Raw genomic sequence first — 12,807 nt, 5'->3', positions numbered from 1 at the left:
GCGGTTGTCATGTACCTAGCCAGACTTCAATGAGCACATAGGGCATGCACACTTCATGTAATAAGATACATGAACACAATCATCATCTATAAACTCTGGGATTTAATTGTATAACTAAAATATTAAAAAGATGAGACCTTTAGAAATATAAGACTGAGTTAATGGAAGTTCTCAACTCCCTCTTTAAAAGGTTTATTCTACTCAGTAAAATAAAAAAACAACCAAACTGACATTACCTAGAAATATATTGTTTAAACCATAATAAAGTTTATTCTGTCTTCTGCTCTGTGTTATCTTGCAAACAGAATGTTCCATTAGAATGTTTAGCATCACAGTGTTCTATGACATCACAGCTGATGACATCACTATGACATCAACAGAATCTTAACTACTATTGAACACCAAGCTGGTTTTTCTTCACTGTTCCCGACCTTCATCGCGACAGTACACCTTTGAGAGAGCACGTTCGAATCTTAGCCAAACAGCGAGAATTCGATCTCAGATATCAGACGCCTTTCAGAGAAGCGACTATATCTGATTTACAGAAAGTTAGACATGGAGCAAACGCTTTCATGGGTAGACATGGTCGACCTCGACATCCAAGTCGACTACGATGCAATCATCTTCCCTATGGAAGATGGCAGTGACGGTACCAGTGAGCTGCATCCCACCCAGCCAGAAGATGGTACAGAGATCCAAGGGGAATCTGGTCCCTCTGCTGGATCTGAGACTCCTCCTTCAGTGGAGCTTCAGCAGGATTCATCTTCCTCTGCTGACTCTGGCTCTCTCAACTCAGAAGATATCCAGCAAACACGTCAGCCATCGCCAAGGTCAGAAAAACCAAGGAAAGACCTCAGTGCCTTTACTTCCTCTCAGGCACCTCATTCATACCACCAATCTAAGCATTTCCAGGGCCGAGGCCAACAAGCAGAGCGGCCACACATCCAGGCCCCAGTTTACTACGTGGCTTCCAACTCACAAGCCCACAAGAGAAAACCAAGGCATTCCCAGGCCACTGGAAGCTCTGAGGCTCGTCACCCCCAGTACTTTAAGAGTGACAAGATGCCTGAACACGCCTCAGCTGTTACGGTGATCCCTCCCTCGTTGGACATTGAACAGGCAATCAAACGTATCAGTGATCTCACGCAGCAGGTGGACGATCTTAAACAGGAGCTGCAAGGTAAGGTCTTTGATCTTCACGAGGAGAGAGAACGAAGAATCAAGTTTCAGGTTGATTGCAAAGCACAGCTGGAGCAGATCCAAGAACTGGAAAAAAGTTTAGAACATGAACGCCACATGAGATTGAAATGTGAAAAGAAAGTGGAGAAGCAGGAAACACTTGCTGCACCGCAGGCTGCAGGTGCATCAAGATTTCCACGCATTCCCAAAGTTACGGTCCATGAGAGCGTTCTGAATGAGCTGAGTTTTTTAGGAGGCAGGCAGAAAAAAATGCCTTGAACAGTGAGAGGCTAGCAGAGGCTTTGGTAGCAGAACAGCAGCTGAGAGCCAAATATGAGGATCAGCTGAGGAGTAACTATCAAGAAGCCTCCAGATTCAAAGAACAGCAGGAAACAATCACATCTCTGAAGAGTCAGGTTGGAGAACTGACCGTAGAGTTAAACCTTGCTTTGAAAAACCAACAGCCTAAAGTTTCCTCACAAACAGAGGCCGCCACACAAACTAAAGCCTCCATGAAAACTGAGGTCTCCAAACAAACAGAGGCACCCAGGCAAACAGGGCCTCAGAGAAACAGGGCTGTTCATGAGGTTAGAGGCCCCCAGCATGAACACAGGAGACAGAATACTAACAGAGGCTTCAGTGCAAACCCAGGCCTGTACCCACATGCAGGCCACCATAAAAACGGAGGCACCCATGAAAATAGGAGACGTCCTCCTTATAGAGGCCAGTAGGCAAACAGGCCTCCAGGCTATCAGAAGCACTGGATCACATTCCTGACTCCAAGTGTGTTCTCATGGAAATGTGTAAATATATGTCACAATCTGTAAATAAAACAAATACAAGGAAATCTAGAAAACAGAAAACAAGAAAAACAAAAAGAACTCTAAAAAAATAACAATGAAAACAAATCATTTTGTATTTAGTTTTATATTGTTATTTGACATTTTGTACTTTTTATAATCACTAGTTTAGCTAACCAACACACTAATGCAGCCTCAAAGGTGGCCACAGTGTCCTGTGTCCTTTTTGGGCCGGTCCCAAGCCCGGATAAATGCAGAGGGTTGTGTCAGGAAGAGCATCTGAACAAAACCTTTGCTAATAGAGCTGTTTTCAGCCCGTAATAAAGGGACCATTGACCAACATATTTGATGTGTATTGATGTTTTCACTTGATACAACTGAATGTTTGGTCCTGATCTAACAAACTGTGACTGCTTTGATTTGGTTATGATGTTTTATATTTTCATGATGTAAAGCACTTTGAAATGCCTTGCTGCTGAAATGTGCTATACAAATAAACTTGAATTGACTTCATTTTATAAGATAAGATATGAAATTCCTTTATTGTCCCACAATGTCCCCACAGGTTTTCTCTGCAATGCCTGAGAAACCGTGTTACCTTATCCTCCACTGAGAATCTCTGATAGCTAAACCCACCAAATAACCTTTTTTTTCTGCTGTTATATTGACACCTGGTCTTGGCCCAAACACTCAACCATCCATACATAAAGGAGGCAAGGATGGTCTGCAACGGACAAATAGAGGGAAACTTCTTTGTGCATCTGCTGATCTGGAACAGGTTGGGACCTTTCTGCAAAGGCAATAGCAGCAGACCTTCAAACTTAATGTGGTCTTCAGATTAGCTCAAGAACAGTACATATTGTTTAAACCAAGCCGTACGTCACCAAGTGCACCATCAGATGTGGTGGTGTATCCAAAACATTTTAACTTCGTACTTCATGCAAGGAATGTCATTACAGCTTTTCTCAATTGCCCAAACACGTTTCTTGAAACCATCCGTCCATTTCTCCAAACTGTAAACACAAAACCCAATTTTCACACTTTCAGTAAACCTCTGACTCTTCCTGCAAAACCAAACCATTGCCTCAAATCTGCACTCAAAGCAAACAACGTTGTCAGATCAGGCCCCTGGTCAATTAGAATGAAAAACACCACTGAGCGGTCATTACACACGACATAGAAAAAAGGGCGCAAGGCATCACACAACTTCACGCAGCTCTAACATAGCATTGAGGTGACTAACCCCCAAAGGACAAACGCTTCAGCACACTTTAATAGAGGTGGAGCTATTCCCACACAACACCCCAGTTGTGTACCTGACAAAAACAAGAACATCTCTGTTAAGAGGCTGGTGAAGATTCTCAGTCATCCAGGTCATGGTCAATGACCTGGATGACTGAGAATCTTCACCAGCATATTGCCATTTTGGCAAAGACGCCCTTGGAGTAGTGATTGAGTATGAGAATGGAATGACCACCACTGTTAAGTTAAAACCGAATAACAAGACATATAAATACACTTGTCTTGCCTATAGTACAAATAAAGCAGTAACAGAATCATTCGTTAGATCATGGGATCACAATCACGGCCTCACCAACACACAGAAATGACTTCGGACTAGATTTTCTCTTAGCTGAAGTGATATGGAGCACATCCAGACTTTTTATTTACACTGATTTGTGTCAAATGTGGGTGATGAGCTCAAGGCCTGTCTCATGTTTACTGATAGCGCAGACATTATTTTAAAGACTTCGGGCGTTACAGAAACTATTCTCAGTCATATCCTCAGCTTCATCAAAGGCATGTTAACACAATGGAGGTTTCACTGTGCATCTTCAACATACTGCAGTGATTGCTTTGTACCGCTTCTACCAACAACATGTCAGTGAAGCAAAGGTTACCAGATAGATTCTCAGTGAGCGCCTAAATTCACAAAAATAACTGTATAAAATAGATCGGCAAACCTGTGGCGTCATTTCCCAACATGCATGAAGGCGTCTCATGTTACGGGATCTTCTTCCCACACATAGTGAGCTCTGATCTGGATTTGATGGGGGTTTCAATCACTTCCTGTAAATAGAGGTGTTGAGGCAGGAAGACGTATAACCATGCGACAGTTTTGGCGTTCCGAGAAACGACAGTTTCCCTGAGCTAATGACCATTTTATCTCTAATTTTCACCAAAATGAAACACTCCCTGCAGTCTCCTATGGAGTACCAATCCTGCCATAATTAAAAATATGCTGCAGTCTCCAACTCCACACAGTGATTTGTGTCGATTAAAGAATACAACCCAGTGTTAATGCTGACTAAGATGATGAATGGAACAATATCTAAATGCATTAAACACATGGGAAGAGGTTTAGATAAGCATTTAATGATTCCACATTTCCTATTTTGAGGGAACTGGTGTTTAAATGTCTTTCAAATAAAGTAGGGCTTCAAACAGAAAAGATGATTATTTTCCTTAATAATTAAATAATATGGCTTTTAAAATAATTAAAAGCCATATCTATCTACACATCCAGATACCAGTCATACTTTTGTGAATACAACAAAACCGGTTTACTAGTTATTTATATCTAAGAGCATGTTTATTTTATTCCCAATGTGACACTGGAAAAATGACATGGATCATGAAACTAAAGCAAAACAGTTTCACTGCCACATTTGCTCACTGGTGTGAAAAATATAATTTGAAAAAGTCAAAACAGTAAAAAAAAAAATAAAAAGTAACCACCCCTTTTTTGCTATGAAGCTCCTAAAACATTCTGGTGCAATCTTCAAAAGTCCCAGAATTAGTGAAATGATTGTATTAATTTTTCATGTCCATGTTAAGTAACTTCATAACACTAATATGGATTTGATTTAGAACTTGCTTTGTTCTTTTGTTCTTTGTAACCTCTGTGCATTAAAACTATTGATCTACAGATTGATAGATCTATGTAAAAATTATTACCCACATGTTTATGACACTGAGGGAAGTAAGCTACCAGCGCATATGTTTTTCCACTCAAAGCACTGCTTTCTCCACCGTGTTACTTATCCAAGGTTTTAACTGTTCAACACCGACTCAGGGTTTTGTGGTCCTCTGAGCATTTAACTCTTTAAGTTCCAGGAGAGATACAACCACAGAGCTACAGTCCAGCACTGAGCTGGAAGTTGGACCCGCCCATTCTAGTATCAGGGTCTGCCCAGACAGATTATGGTAAATTAGGTCTTCTGAATACCCTTAATAATAACTCTTAGCTCCTGTTCCTTGACCTTTCACGGGTCAACAGTAAGAACTCTATCATGGAGAGGAAAGGAGCCTCAGACTGCTGTGCCGATTTTGGACAGCCTTTAACTCCAAAGTCATTACGTGATGGAAACGCACATGGATGATGGGAGTCAAATCTAACTTATAAGTTATGTCACGAAGGCTTCTTAGCACCGATAAGGGACGTTGCGGGATTCCTTGCTAAACTAGCTACGAGAGGAAGCATACAGGCTCCTTTTCCTACCTCCTTCCATACTGACTGCACTATTCAGACAACACTTCTCTTTTTTTCCCAGACCGCACTTATCAAGGCCCACTTCTGCTTTGGCTGAAGAGTCTTTACTCAATTTGGATGGAGCCTAGGTTACAACACTGCAATGTATTGTGCTGGTGCACAAGGAGCTATAATGAATCCCACAATTATTTGTGATAAACACATCTCACCTGACGGAAATGAAGGAAAATGTCCAGAGAGAAGAGATTCGGTAGTGTAACAGTGTAGCAGCAAAGCGTTGCATCAAAGGAAGCAATGAAACTGGCAGCTGTAATGTGATGAAATATAATGTATATCTACATATGTTCACCTGAAAAATTTAACTGATTGTTTATGTTGTATACATCGCATATTTGCATTTTCCCCACAGAGGTGGAGAGTCCTACGTTTGAGTTTGATGTTTATGATGCATTAATAACAGTTTTTGCTATCATTTGCATTTAAGGTTTGTACAAAATGTTAAAAATGTTCGGGGGTGTTTTCTAAAACATTTCCACATCTCTTCGTGGTGAGTTTTTGTACAGTTGCTTGTTTTTAAACACAATGATTATAATGCAGCGCTGTCTGAGCTAGTTTATTCTGACCTGAGCATAATTACTCAGCCTTTTCTGGTGACTGATACACACTCATGTGTCGCTGTTCAAGTCATTCTTTATTTTCTCTGAACAAAGTCATGTCATGTGAAAGATCCCTGGCTAAATTCCTCGTACGCAGGGTCTAACCTAGGAGGCCTAAGAGGTTATTTTCTTCACTTTTCTTCTTTGTCTAACCACCTCTATCATGTACAGTACTCTGAGCAGCAGCTGGACTGTAAAGTGTGACAAACTTTGATAACTGGACAGCATTTCCCACCCACACATGAAGCAGCAGAGCTCCCTCAGGGCAGACTACTGCATTCTGAATGCAACACATAATGTCATCACAGATCTCTCCTCCCACCAGCTTTTAGACTTTATATAAACCACTACACCATCAAGGTCAATAAGTCGTTTCCATCTCTGTGGTTGCCTTTTAATAGATGGGCCTTTTCTACTTTCTAAAAACAAAAAGATTAATGAAAAATCCCCCAACTTAGTTGTAGATTTAGTTTAATGTGCCATTTTTAACACTTTCCTTCTTCTATTGTGAACCTTTTCCCCATACTTGCTGCTGAAACGCCTGCATTTCTCCACGGCGGGACAACAAAGGTCTATTCTGTTGTAGTCCACCCATAACCCCGAGGAAATGACTGAGTGACGCTTACTTCCATTTCACTTATTTATATCAGCAACATTTATTTGAACAAACAGGAACTATTTACAGATTTATAACAACAGCAGAACCCGCGTTGTGTCCGTTTCATCAGATGCGGGATCAGGACACACCTCCGACGACAACCAGGTCGGTAAAACCTTCAAAGATGGAACGACAAACAGCATGAGGAGTCAACCTGCCGCTCCTTTTCTAAACGAGACGTCCGTATTCCGCTGCTTCTTCCCTCTGAGCCACCAGGCGGTGTTGGGTAAGGCGCCTCCTCTCAGATGAGGAAGACGATGTCGTCGGCCACCATGACCTGGTTGTCGTCCTGCATGCGGGCCAGGGCGCCGCGCACCTCCGCCCTGGTGAAGCCGCTCTCGCGCTCCCTGTTGACCTCGTCCATGAGCTTGGTCATCTTCACCGACTGCGCGTGGGCCGACTGGAAGACGGCGAACAGGGACGACTTGAACTCCTTCAGCCTGGAAGGAGAGAGCAGAGGGAAGTCGTTTTGGGCTTTGCAGACACCGGATTGGCTCGCGACAAGTCGGCCGCCGAGCGAAGTCTCCGGCGGGCTTTAGAAATCGGTCGGCCACCTCTCTGCGGAGAGCTCGGCGCCTTCAGCCTGTGAAGCGGCCTCCATGGGCTCCTCCTGCTCCTGCGCCGCTGCGGCTGGCTTCCTGGTGCCGGCGTGAACTACGGGATAAAAGCTCAGGGTCAGAAGTCTAAACGGAAAAGCCGAGAAACGGCAGATCCTACATCTCATTTCATTCAAAACAGAGAAAAGGTGAATTAAAAGCCTAAAGGATGGAGTTAATCTGTGCTTAGCGTTTTCAGAGTGAAGACAGACGCATCTCCAGAATAAGAGGAGCGATGAGCCAGGCGGACAGAGAGAGAGAGAGAGCCGGCTCACGCCCTGAAAGGAGGTCAGCAGTCATTCAGAGAGTCCCACTGCATTGTGGGACGGCGACGCGGCCGCTTACTCTCGGGGACGTCCTGCTCTTCGCTGAAGTCAAACGGGCTGTAGGGCTCGCTGCCCTGGGAGCCAAGGCGCCCCCTGCAGGACACAAGAAAAGAGGTTTTATTTGCCAGCTGAGCAACAGAAGCAGAAACCTTTGAACATTTTGGCATTTTTTAAGTCCTCTGATAACCGTATTTTACTGAGTTTCTCTCTGAGCAGCAAGTAGGACCTGTTAGCGGGAAGGAGGTGATGGAAAATACCACCGCTGCATCAAATATCACACAGCAGCGGTGGTACTGATTTAATTTGGGGCACCGGAATAAAGGGGGTTGAACTCAGTTTGTTTATTAGAGGTAAAAAAATTTAACGCCATGCAGTATTTCTCCACCACTCCATAATTGTACACTGTGTGGTGTTGATCCAGAAATCCTAATAAAGACATCATTTGTGCTTTTTAACCCTACAAATTAAAAATCTTTGTTACGTTTGGTAGGAACTTTAGAGCAATAGAGCCGCTACCTCTTCCTGGTCCTCTGCGAGCGCTGGCTGGCGGGCGCCTCCTTGTCGGCCTCCTCCTCTGAGCCAGAGTCGGGCTCCTGCCTCGCGCGCTTCTTCTCCTTCTCCAGAACCTGAACCAGGAAGAGCACAACGCCGATGATGCTGCTGAACTCCTCAGGGGGTGGGAGGGTTCGGGGCGCTCAAACGGATGACAAACCTTTTTAAAGTAGGCGAACTGGACCAGCTCCACGGCGACCTCCGTGTCCTCCAGCTCCACGGACTTGTTCATGCGGGCCTTGGCGTGCGCCGTGGACAGACGGATCAGCGTCTCCAGGGTACGGGCCGTCACCGGCGAGGTCTGGACGGAAAGGGGGAGGAGTCAGAGGTCTGGATGGGGGGGGGGGGTCTCATTGGGGTCTGCAGGCGGACATGGAGCGCTCACCCTGGCGATGTCGGCCGCCACCTGCTCCTGACTCCTCAGCCTGGAGTACTCCTCTGCGATGTGATTGGCCGCCTCCTCGGTCAGCACAGGTGTGATCATCTTGGCGATGTGGATGTACTTCCTCATGAACTCCTTACTCAAGATCTTATCCCTGGAACAAGAAAAAGAGGAATTCATCTCATTGTTGGCGCACATTTTGCACTTCCACGTCTTTTTTTATTGTTAATCTTGCTCCTTACTTCTTCTTCCTGCTCCCGTGCAGCAGGTTGTTGTGCTTCTCGTAGATCTGCAGCTCCTCCTGATCCTCCGCCATGGCGTCCGGGTCATCTGTGGCCAGCACGTCCACCGACCCGCCAAAAGCCATAGCTGAGGGGGAGGGGGGGGGACCGGGACAGAGGGTGCGTCAGAACGCGGCGGCGTGATCAAAGCGGCGGTGGGGGCCGGCGGCGGCCTGCAGTACCTGCTCCCTCCTGCTCGCGGGGGTCCCGGTAGCGGTGCATCCTCAGCACGTGGTCAGAGATCTCCCGGTCCTGCTCGGGGTCCATCTGGTCCAGCATGATGAAGAGCAGGTCGAAACGCGACAGCAGCGAGTCCTGCAGGCCGATGTTCTCCATGGGGGTCTTGTACTGGTCGTACTGCGGGGGAGACGGGGCACGGTGAGCGCCGGTCGCCACGGCGGCGGGCGGGGGGGGACGGCGCACGTTTCTCTGCACTCACCCTGCCGTAGACGGGGTTGGCCGCCGCCAGCACGGAGCAGCGGGCGTTGAGCCGGGCGTGGATGCCCGCCTTGGCGATGGTGACGCGGCCCTGCTCCATCACCTCGTGGATGGCCGTGCGGTCCATGTCGGACATCTTGTCGAACTCGTCGATGCAGACCACGCCGCGGTCGGCCAGCACCATGGCGCCCGCCTCCAGGCGCCGCTCTCCTGCCGGGCCAAGAGCATCAGATTGTTGCCACGTTCCAAAAGCAGAGGAAAGGCTGGTTAGGGGAAAGGGAAGAGGAAGGTACCCGTCTCCTGGTCGGTGGTGACGGCAGCCGTCAGACCCACGCCGGAGGAGCCCCGCCCGGTGGTGGGGATGGCTCTGGGCGCCGTGTGGAGCACGTAGCGCAGCAGCTGGGACTTGGCCACCGACGGGTCGCCTGGAAGGCACAAAACGTTAGGAGAGCTTTAGAAGAGCTTCAAACGAAAGATTTAAACTTGATTCTGGGAAACTGCGCAGGAACCGTGGGGATAAAGCCACGGAGAACGGGGGGCCCGGGTACCGATGAGCAGGACGTTGATGTCTCCTCGGATGCGCGTGCCGTTCTCCAGCACCTTCTCCACCCCTCCCAGCAGCATGCAGAGGATGGCCTTCTTGATGTATTCGTGCCCGTGGATGCTGGGAGCCAGCGAGCGGGCCAGCTGGTCGAACACGTTCTGAGAAGGGGGAGACAGCTGACTCAGCATCTTTTCATCGGCGGCGGTCACGGCGGAGCGGCGTCGGGGCTTACCACGGAGCGGGTGCGGCTGAAGTTGCGGATCTTGGCCACGTCGTCGGCAGAGATGGCGTGCGACACCTCCTTGCTCATGGACTTCACGTGGCACGCGATCATGATGGTCCTGTAGGGGGGGCAGAGAACATAGATCAAAGCGTCCCTGCTGAAGAGCAGCGTCCCCGCAGCATGACGCCACCACCGCCATGCTTCGCCGCCCCACCTGAAGGTGCCGGAGGTGAATCCTCCCTTCTTCCCGGGCAGGCAGCGGTACGTGCCGATCACCTGCACCCTGTCTCCGGGCTTGACCACGTCCACCAGGTCGTTGTCCAGGATGATGTCCACGGAGCGCGGCAGCTGGCCGGCGGGGGCCTTCTCCGGCATCTCCTGCACCGTGATGGTCTGGTGGTCCTTGTAGATGGACAGGCCGAACTCCGTCTCCAGGGGGTTGTTCTCCTCGTCCTGTCAGAATATTCAGGATGAAACACATGTGGTGCCCCCCCCCACCTTTTTCCTGGCTGCTTTAGCAGGAACCCCCAGAGTGTGTACCTTGGTGGGGTAAATAGCGCTGGAGGGGAAGGCGTCCAGCGAGGTCATGTCCGTGTACTTCCTCTCCATGGTCTTCTTAGTGGTGGGACAGTAGTGAACGCTGCGCACCACCTTGGGCCGGACCAGGGAACCTGCGACGCAGCACAATCAACACACAAGCTCCGCCCCCCCGCCGCCGCCAGCACACACACAGAAGCCCGAGGAGAGACTCACACTTGGTGATGATGCCCTCCACACACACCATGCTGCCCAGCAGGCGGGAGGTGAGGGTCCGGGGCGAGACGTGCTTGGAGCCGAAGCTGCCCTCCAGGCCCACGAAGAAGTCCTCGTGCTGCTTGGCGTAGGTGGGGTCTATGGTGGCGACCAGGTCCTTCAGAGCCCGCTGGAAGGCCAGCAGCTCCACGAAGGCGTTGTTCATCAGCCTGAGGCACAGGGGGGGGGGATTGTGAAAACCACCAGCGGTACCTAGAACGTTCCCGGTTTGTCCCGTTTTCAACCAGAAGCTTTGTTTGTTAGACCAAATATAAAGAAGCGGTTCATTTTGGATTCTTTTCACCCGTCTTCTTTCAGAAACAACTCGAGCTCAGTCAGACTGGACGGAGATCATCTGTCAACACACATTTTCACGTCCCGACACAGATTCCTACGTGGATTCAGGTCTGGACTTTGACTAGGCCATGCAAACCTATTGATCCTTTCTAACGTAGCTCCGACTGTTAGTTCAAAGTCTTCAGCAGCCTTAATTTAGCCTCAGTCATCAGCTCTGAGCAGCTTGCTTGTTCCTTTGGGAGTAAACCATCCCATCAGCATGATGCTGCCGTCGCCATGCTTCTCCATGGTTCAGGGTGTTTTCACACGTAATCCCACAACTACAGGACTGCTCCACTAATAGTTGACTTAAGAGATTATCCCTCCTGAGCTGTGCATCAAAGCAGCTCCTCAAGAGTAACCATAGGTCTCTTGACTAGTTTTCTAATTAGTGTTCTCCTTTCCAGTACTGAAACTGTAAACATTCTTCTGCCTTTTAGGTTAAATATGGTAAAATATAGTTACAGTTTGAAGAGTTTTTTTTTATTACTACAGAAGTCTACAATAGAAACACCACATTATCGAATAAAAGAACCAGGGGAGACCGAGAACAGGTCTATGGTCATTTAGGTTCGGGGTCATAGCTGGCTGTGTTGTACAAGGGTAACAGAGTAAATGGGCCAGAATCCAAGTTCAGTCCACATATTTGTTAAAACACTCCCCCCCTTTACTTCAAACTAATGCACCACTTTGTGTCGGCCCTTCACATAAAACACAACAAAGATTGTGGTTGTGAAGGGAAACGTGTCAAAGTTTAATGTGTGTTAGGAACTTTGCAAAAGCTGTCGTGTTTTCTTCGGCCACAAGAGGCAGTAGAGAGTAATGAATAACTGCAGCCTCCCCAGAATATGTATTTCTAAAAAACAATGAGCTTTCCTCTGAACACCGCCGTGATGAGGCGCTACAGGCTCGGGGTGTTTCGTGTGTTATTAGCGGTCAGAACCGGCGTGTCAGAGTAACGAGCAGCTGATTGGCTGTGTCTTACTTGGCAGCCCGGGCCTCGTTGCGCCTCCGCAGGTCGTTGATGTTCACGATGAGCCGGGCTTTATTCTCGCCGATCATATCCCGGACTTTGCTTTGGTAAATGCCTTGGTCTTGCTGCGATTTGAACAAGACACAGAAAAAATATTAAAAAAAAAAACGTCCTTGCATGAATGCGCTAAACAATGCGCATTAACTTTGACACCAACTCACGACGGATCACAAGTATTTGGTGTTGCTTTTAAGCGAGAAGCGTCTTTTTTTTCCAAGCCATGACATGATATAGTTATTAGTTTCTTTGTTCTAGCCACATGCTTTCCTTCTCGCTGTATCCGCACGCCGTGCGTGTTTAACCGGACCCGGAGCCACACTTACATCGTCGTCCAGAAAGTCCAGGTAATCCCTCTGAGCCTCCCTCATCTCCAGGTCGTCTGCGGAGTCGGTAGCCATTTTCGCCTGATAAAATGGATTTCTTCTAAAACGCCGGTAAACACTTAGAGCTGCTCTCCCTGCTGCTGGCTCGACAAAACACGGCCGACTGAGAGGTTTTCGCGCCACTACGTCCCGCGA

The 12,807-nt window shown here is 47.9% G+C and overlaps 2 protein-coding genes across 2 annotated transcripts; one reads left to right on the top strand and one right to left on the bottom strand.

Annotated features, from left to right (window-relative positions):
* The first annotated feature begins 427 nt into the window (after positions 1-427).
* On the top strand, positions 428-1,878 carry LOC118566052. Its single transcript, XM_036147081.1, has 2 exons — positions 428-465; positions 550-1,878. Exon 2 carries the CDS (start codon positions 556-558, stop codon positions 1,456-1,458), a length of 903 nt encoding a protein of 300 aa, XP_036002974.1. The 5' UTR covers positions 428-465; positions 550-555; the 3' UTR covers positions 1,459-1,878.
* A 4,872-nt stretch (positions 1,879-6,750) lies between these two features.
* LOC118566242 (zygotic DNA replication licensing factor mcm3-like) lies at positions 6,751-12,807 on the bottom strand. The gene is made up of 17 exons (XM_036147692.1): positions 12,613-12,807; positions 12,242-12,354; positions 10,882-11,090; positions 10,669-10,799; positions 10,343-10,581; positions 10,138-10,246; positions 9,910-10,063; positions 9,655-9,786; positions 9,363-9,571; positions 9,106-9,280; positions 8,885-9,011; positions 8,646-8,796; positions 8,421-8,561; positions 8,225-8,334; positions 7,728-7,801; positions 7,341-7,440; positions 6,751-7,226 (listed from the first exon to the last, which is right to left on the bottom strand). The coding sequence occupies exons 1-17, from the start codon at positions 12,685-12,687 to the stop codon at positions 7,028-7,030; spliced, it is 2,448 nt and encodes an 815-aa protein (XP_036003585.1). The 5' UTR covers positions 12,688-12,807; the 3' UTR covers positions 6,751-7,027.

The sequence above is a fragment of the Fundulus heteroclitus genome, chromosome 15 (assembly GCF_011125445.2).
Source record: "Fundulus heteroclitus isolate FHET01 chromosome 15, MU-UCD_Fhet_4.1, whole genome shotgun sequence".
NCBI classification, from domain to species: domain Eukaryota; kingdom Metazoa; phylum Chordata; class Actinopteri; order Cyprinodontiformes; family Fundulidae; genus Fundulus; species Fundulus heteroclitus.
The sequence above is the reverse complement of the archived record's forward strand: the minus strand, read 5'-3'. Positions and strand labels throughout refer to the sequence as shown.

What these genes read in the sequence shown, in the direction of transcription:
- LOC118566052 (XM_036147081.1), top strand. Translation starts at nt 556, where the DNA reads ATGGAGCAAACGCTTTCATGGGTAGACATGGTCGACCTCGACATCCAA.
- LOC118566242 (XM_036147692.1), bottom strand. Translation starts at nt 12,687, where the DNA reads ATGGCTACCGACTCCGCAGACGACCTGGAGATGAGGGAGGCTCAGAGG. An exon ending in GGAGGGCATCATCACCAAGT is followed by an intron (nt 10,800 to 10,881) that starts GTGAGTCTCTCC and finishes GCTGCGTCGCAG; the next exon opens with GTTCCCTGGTCCGGCCCAAG. An exon ending in TGGCGGCCGACATCGCCAGG is followed by an intron (nt 8,562 to 8,645) that starts GTGAGCGCTCCA and finishes CTTTCCGTCCAG; the next exon opens with ACCTCGCCGGTGACGGCCCG.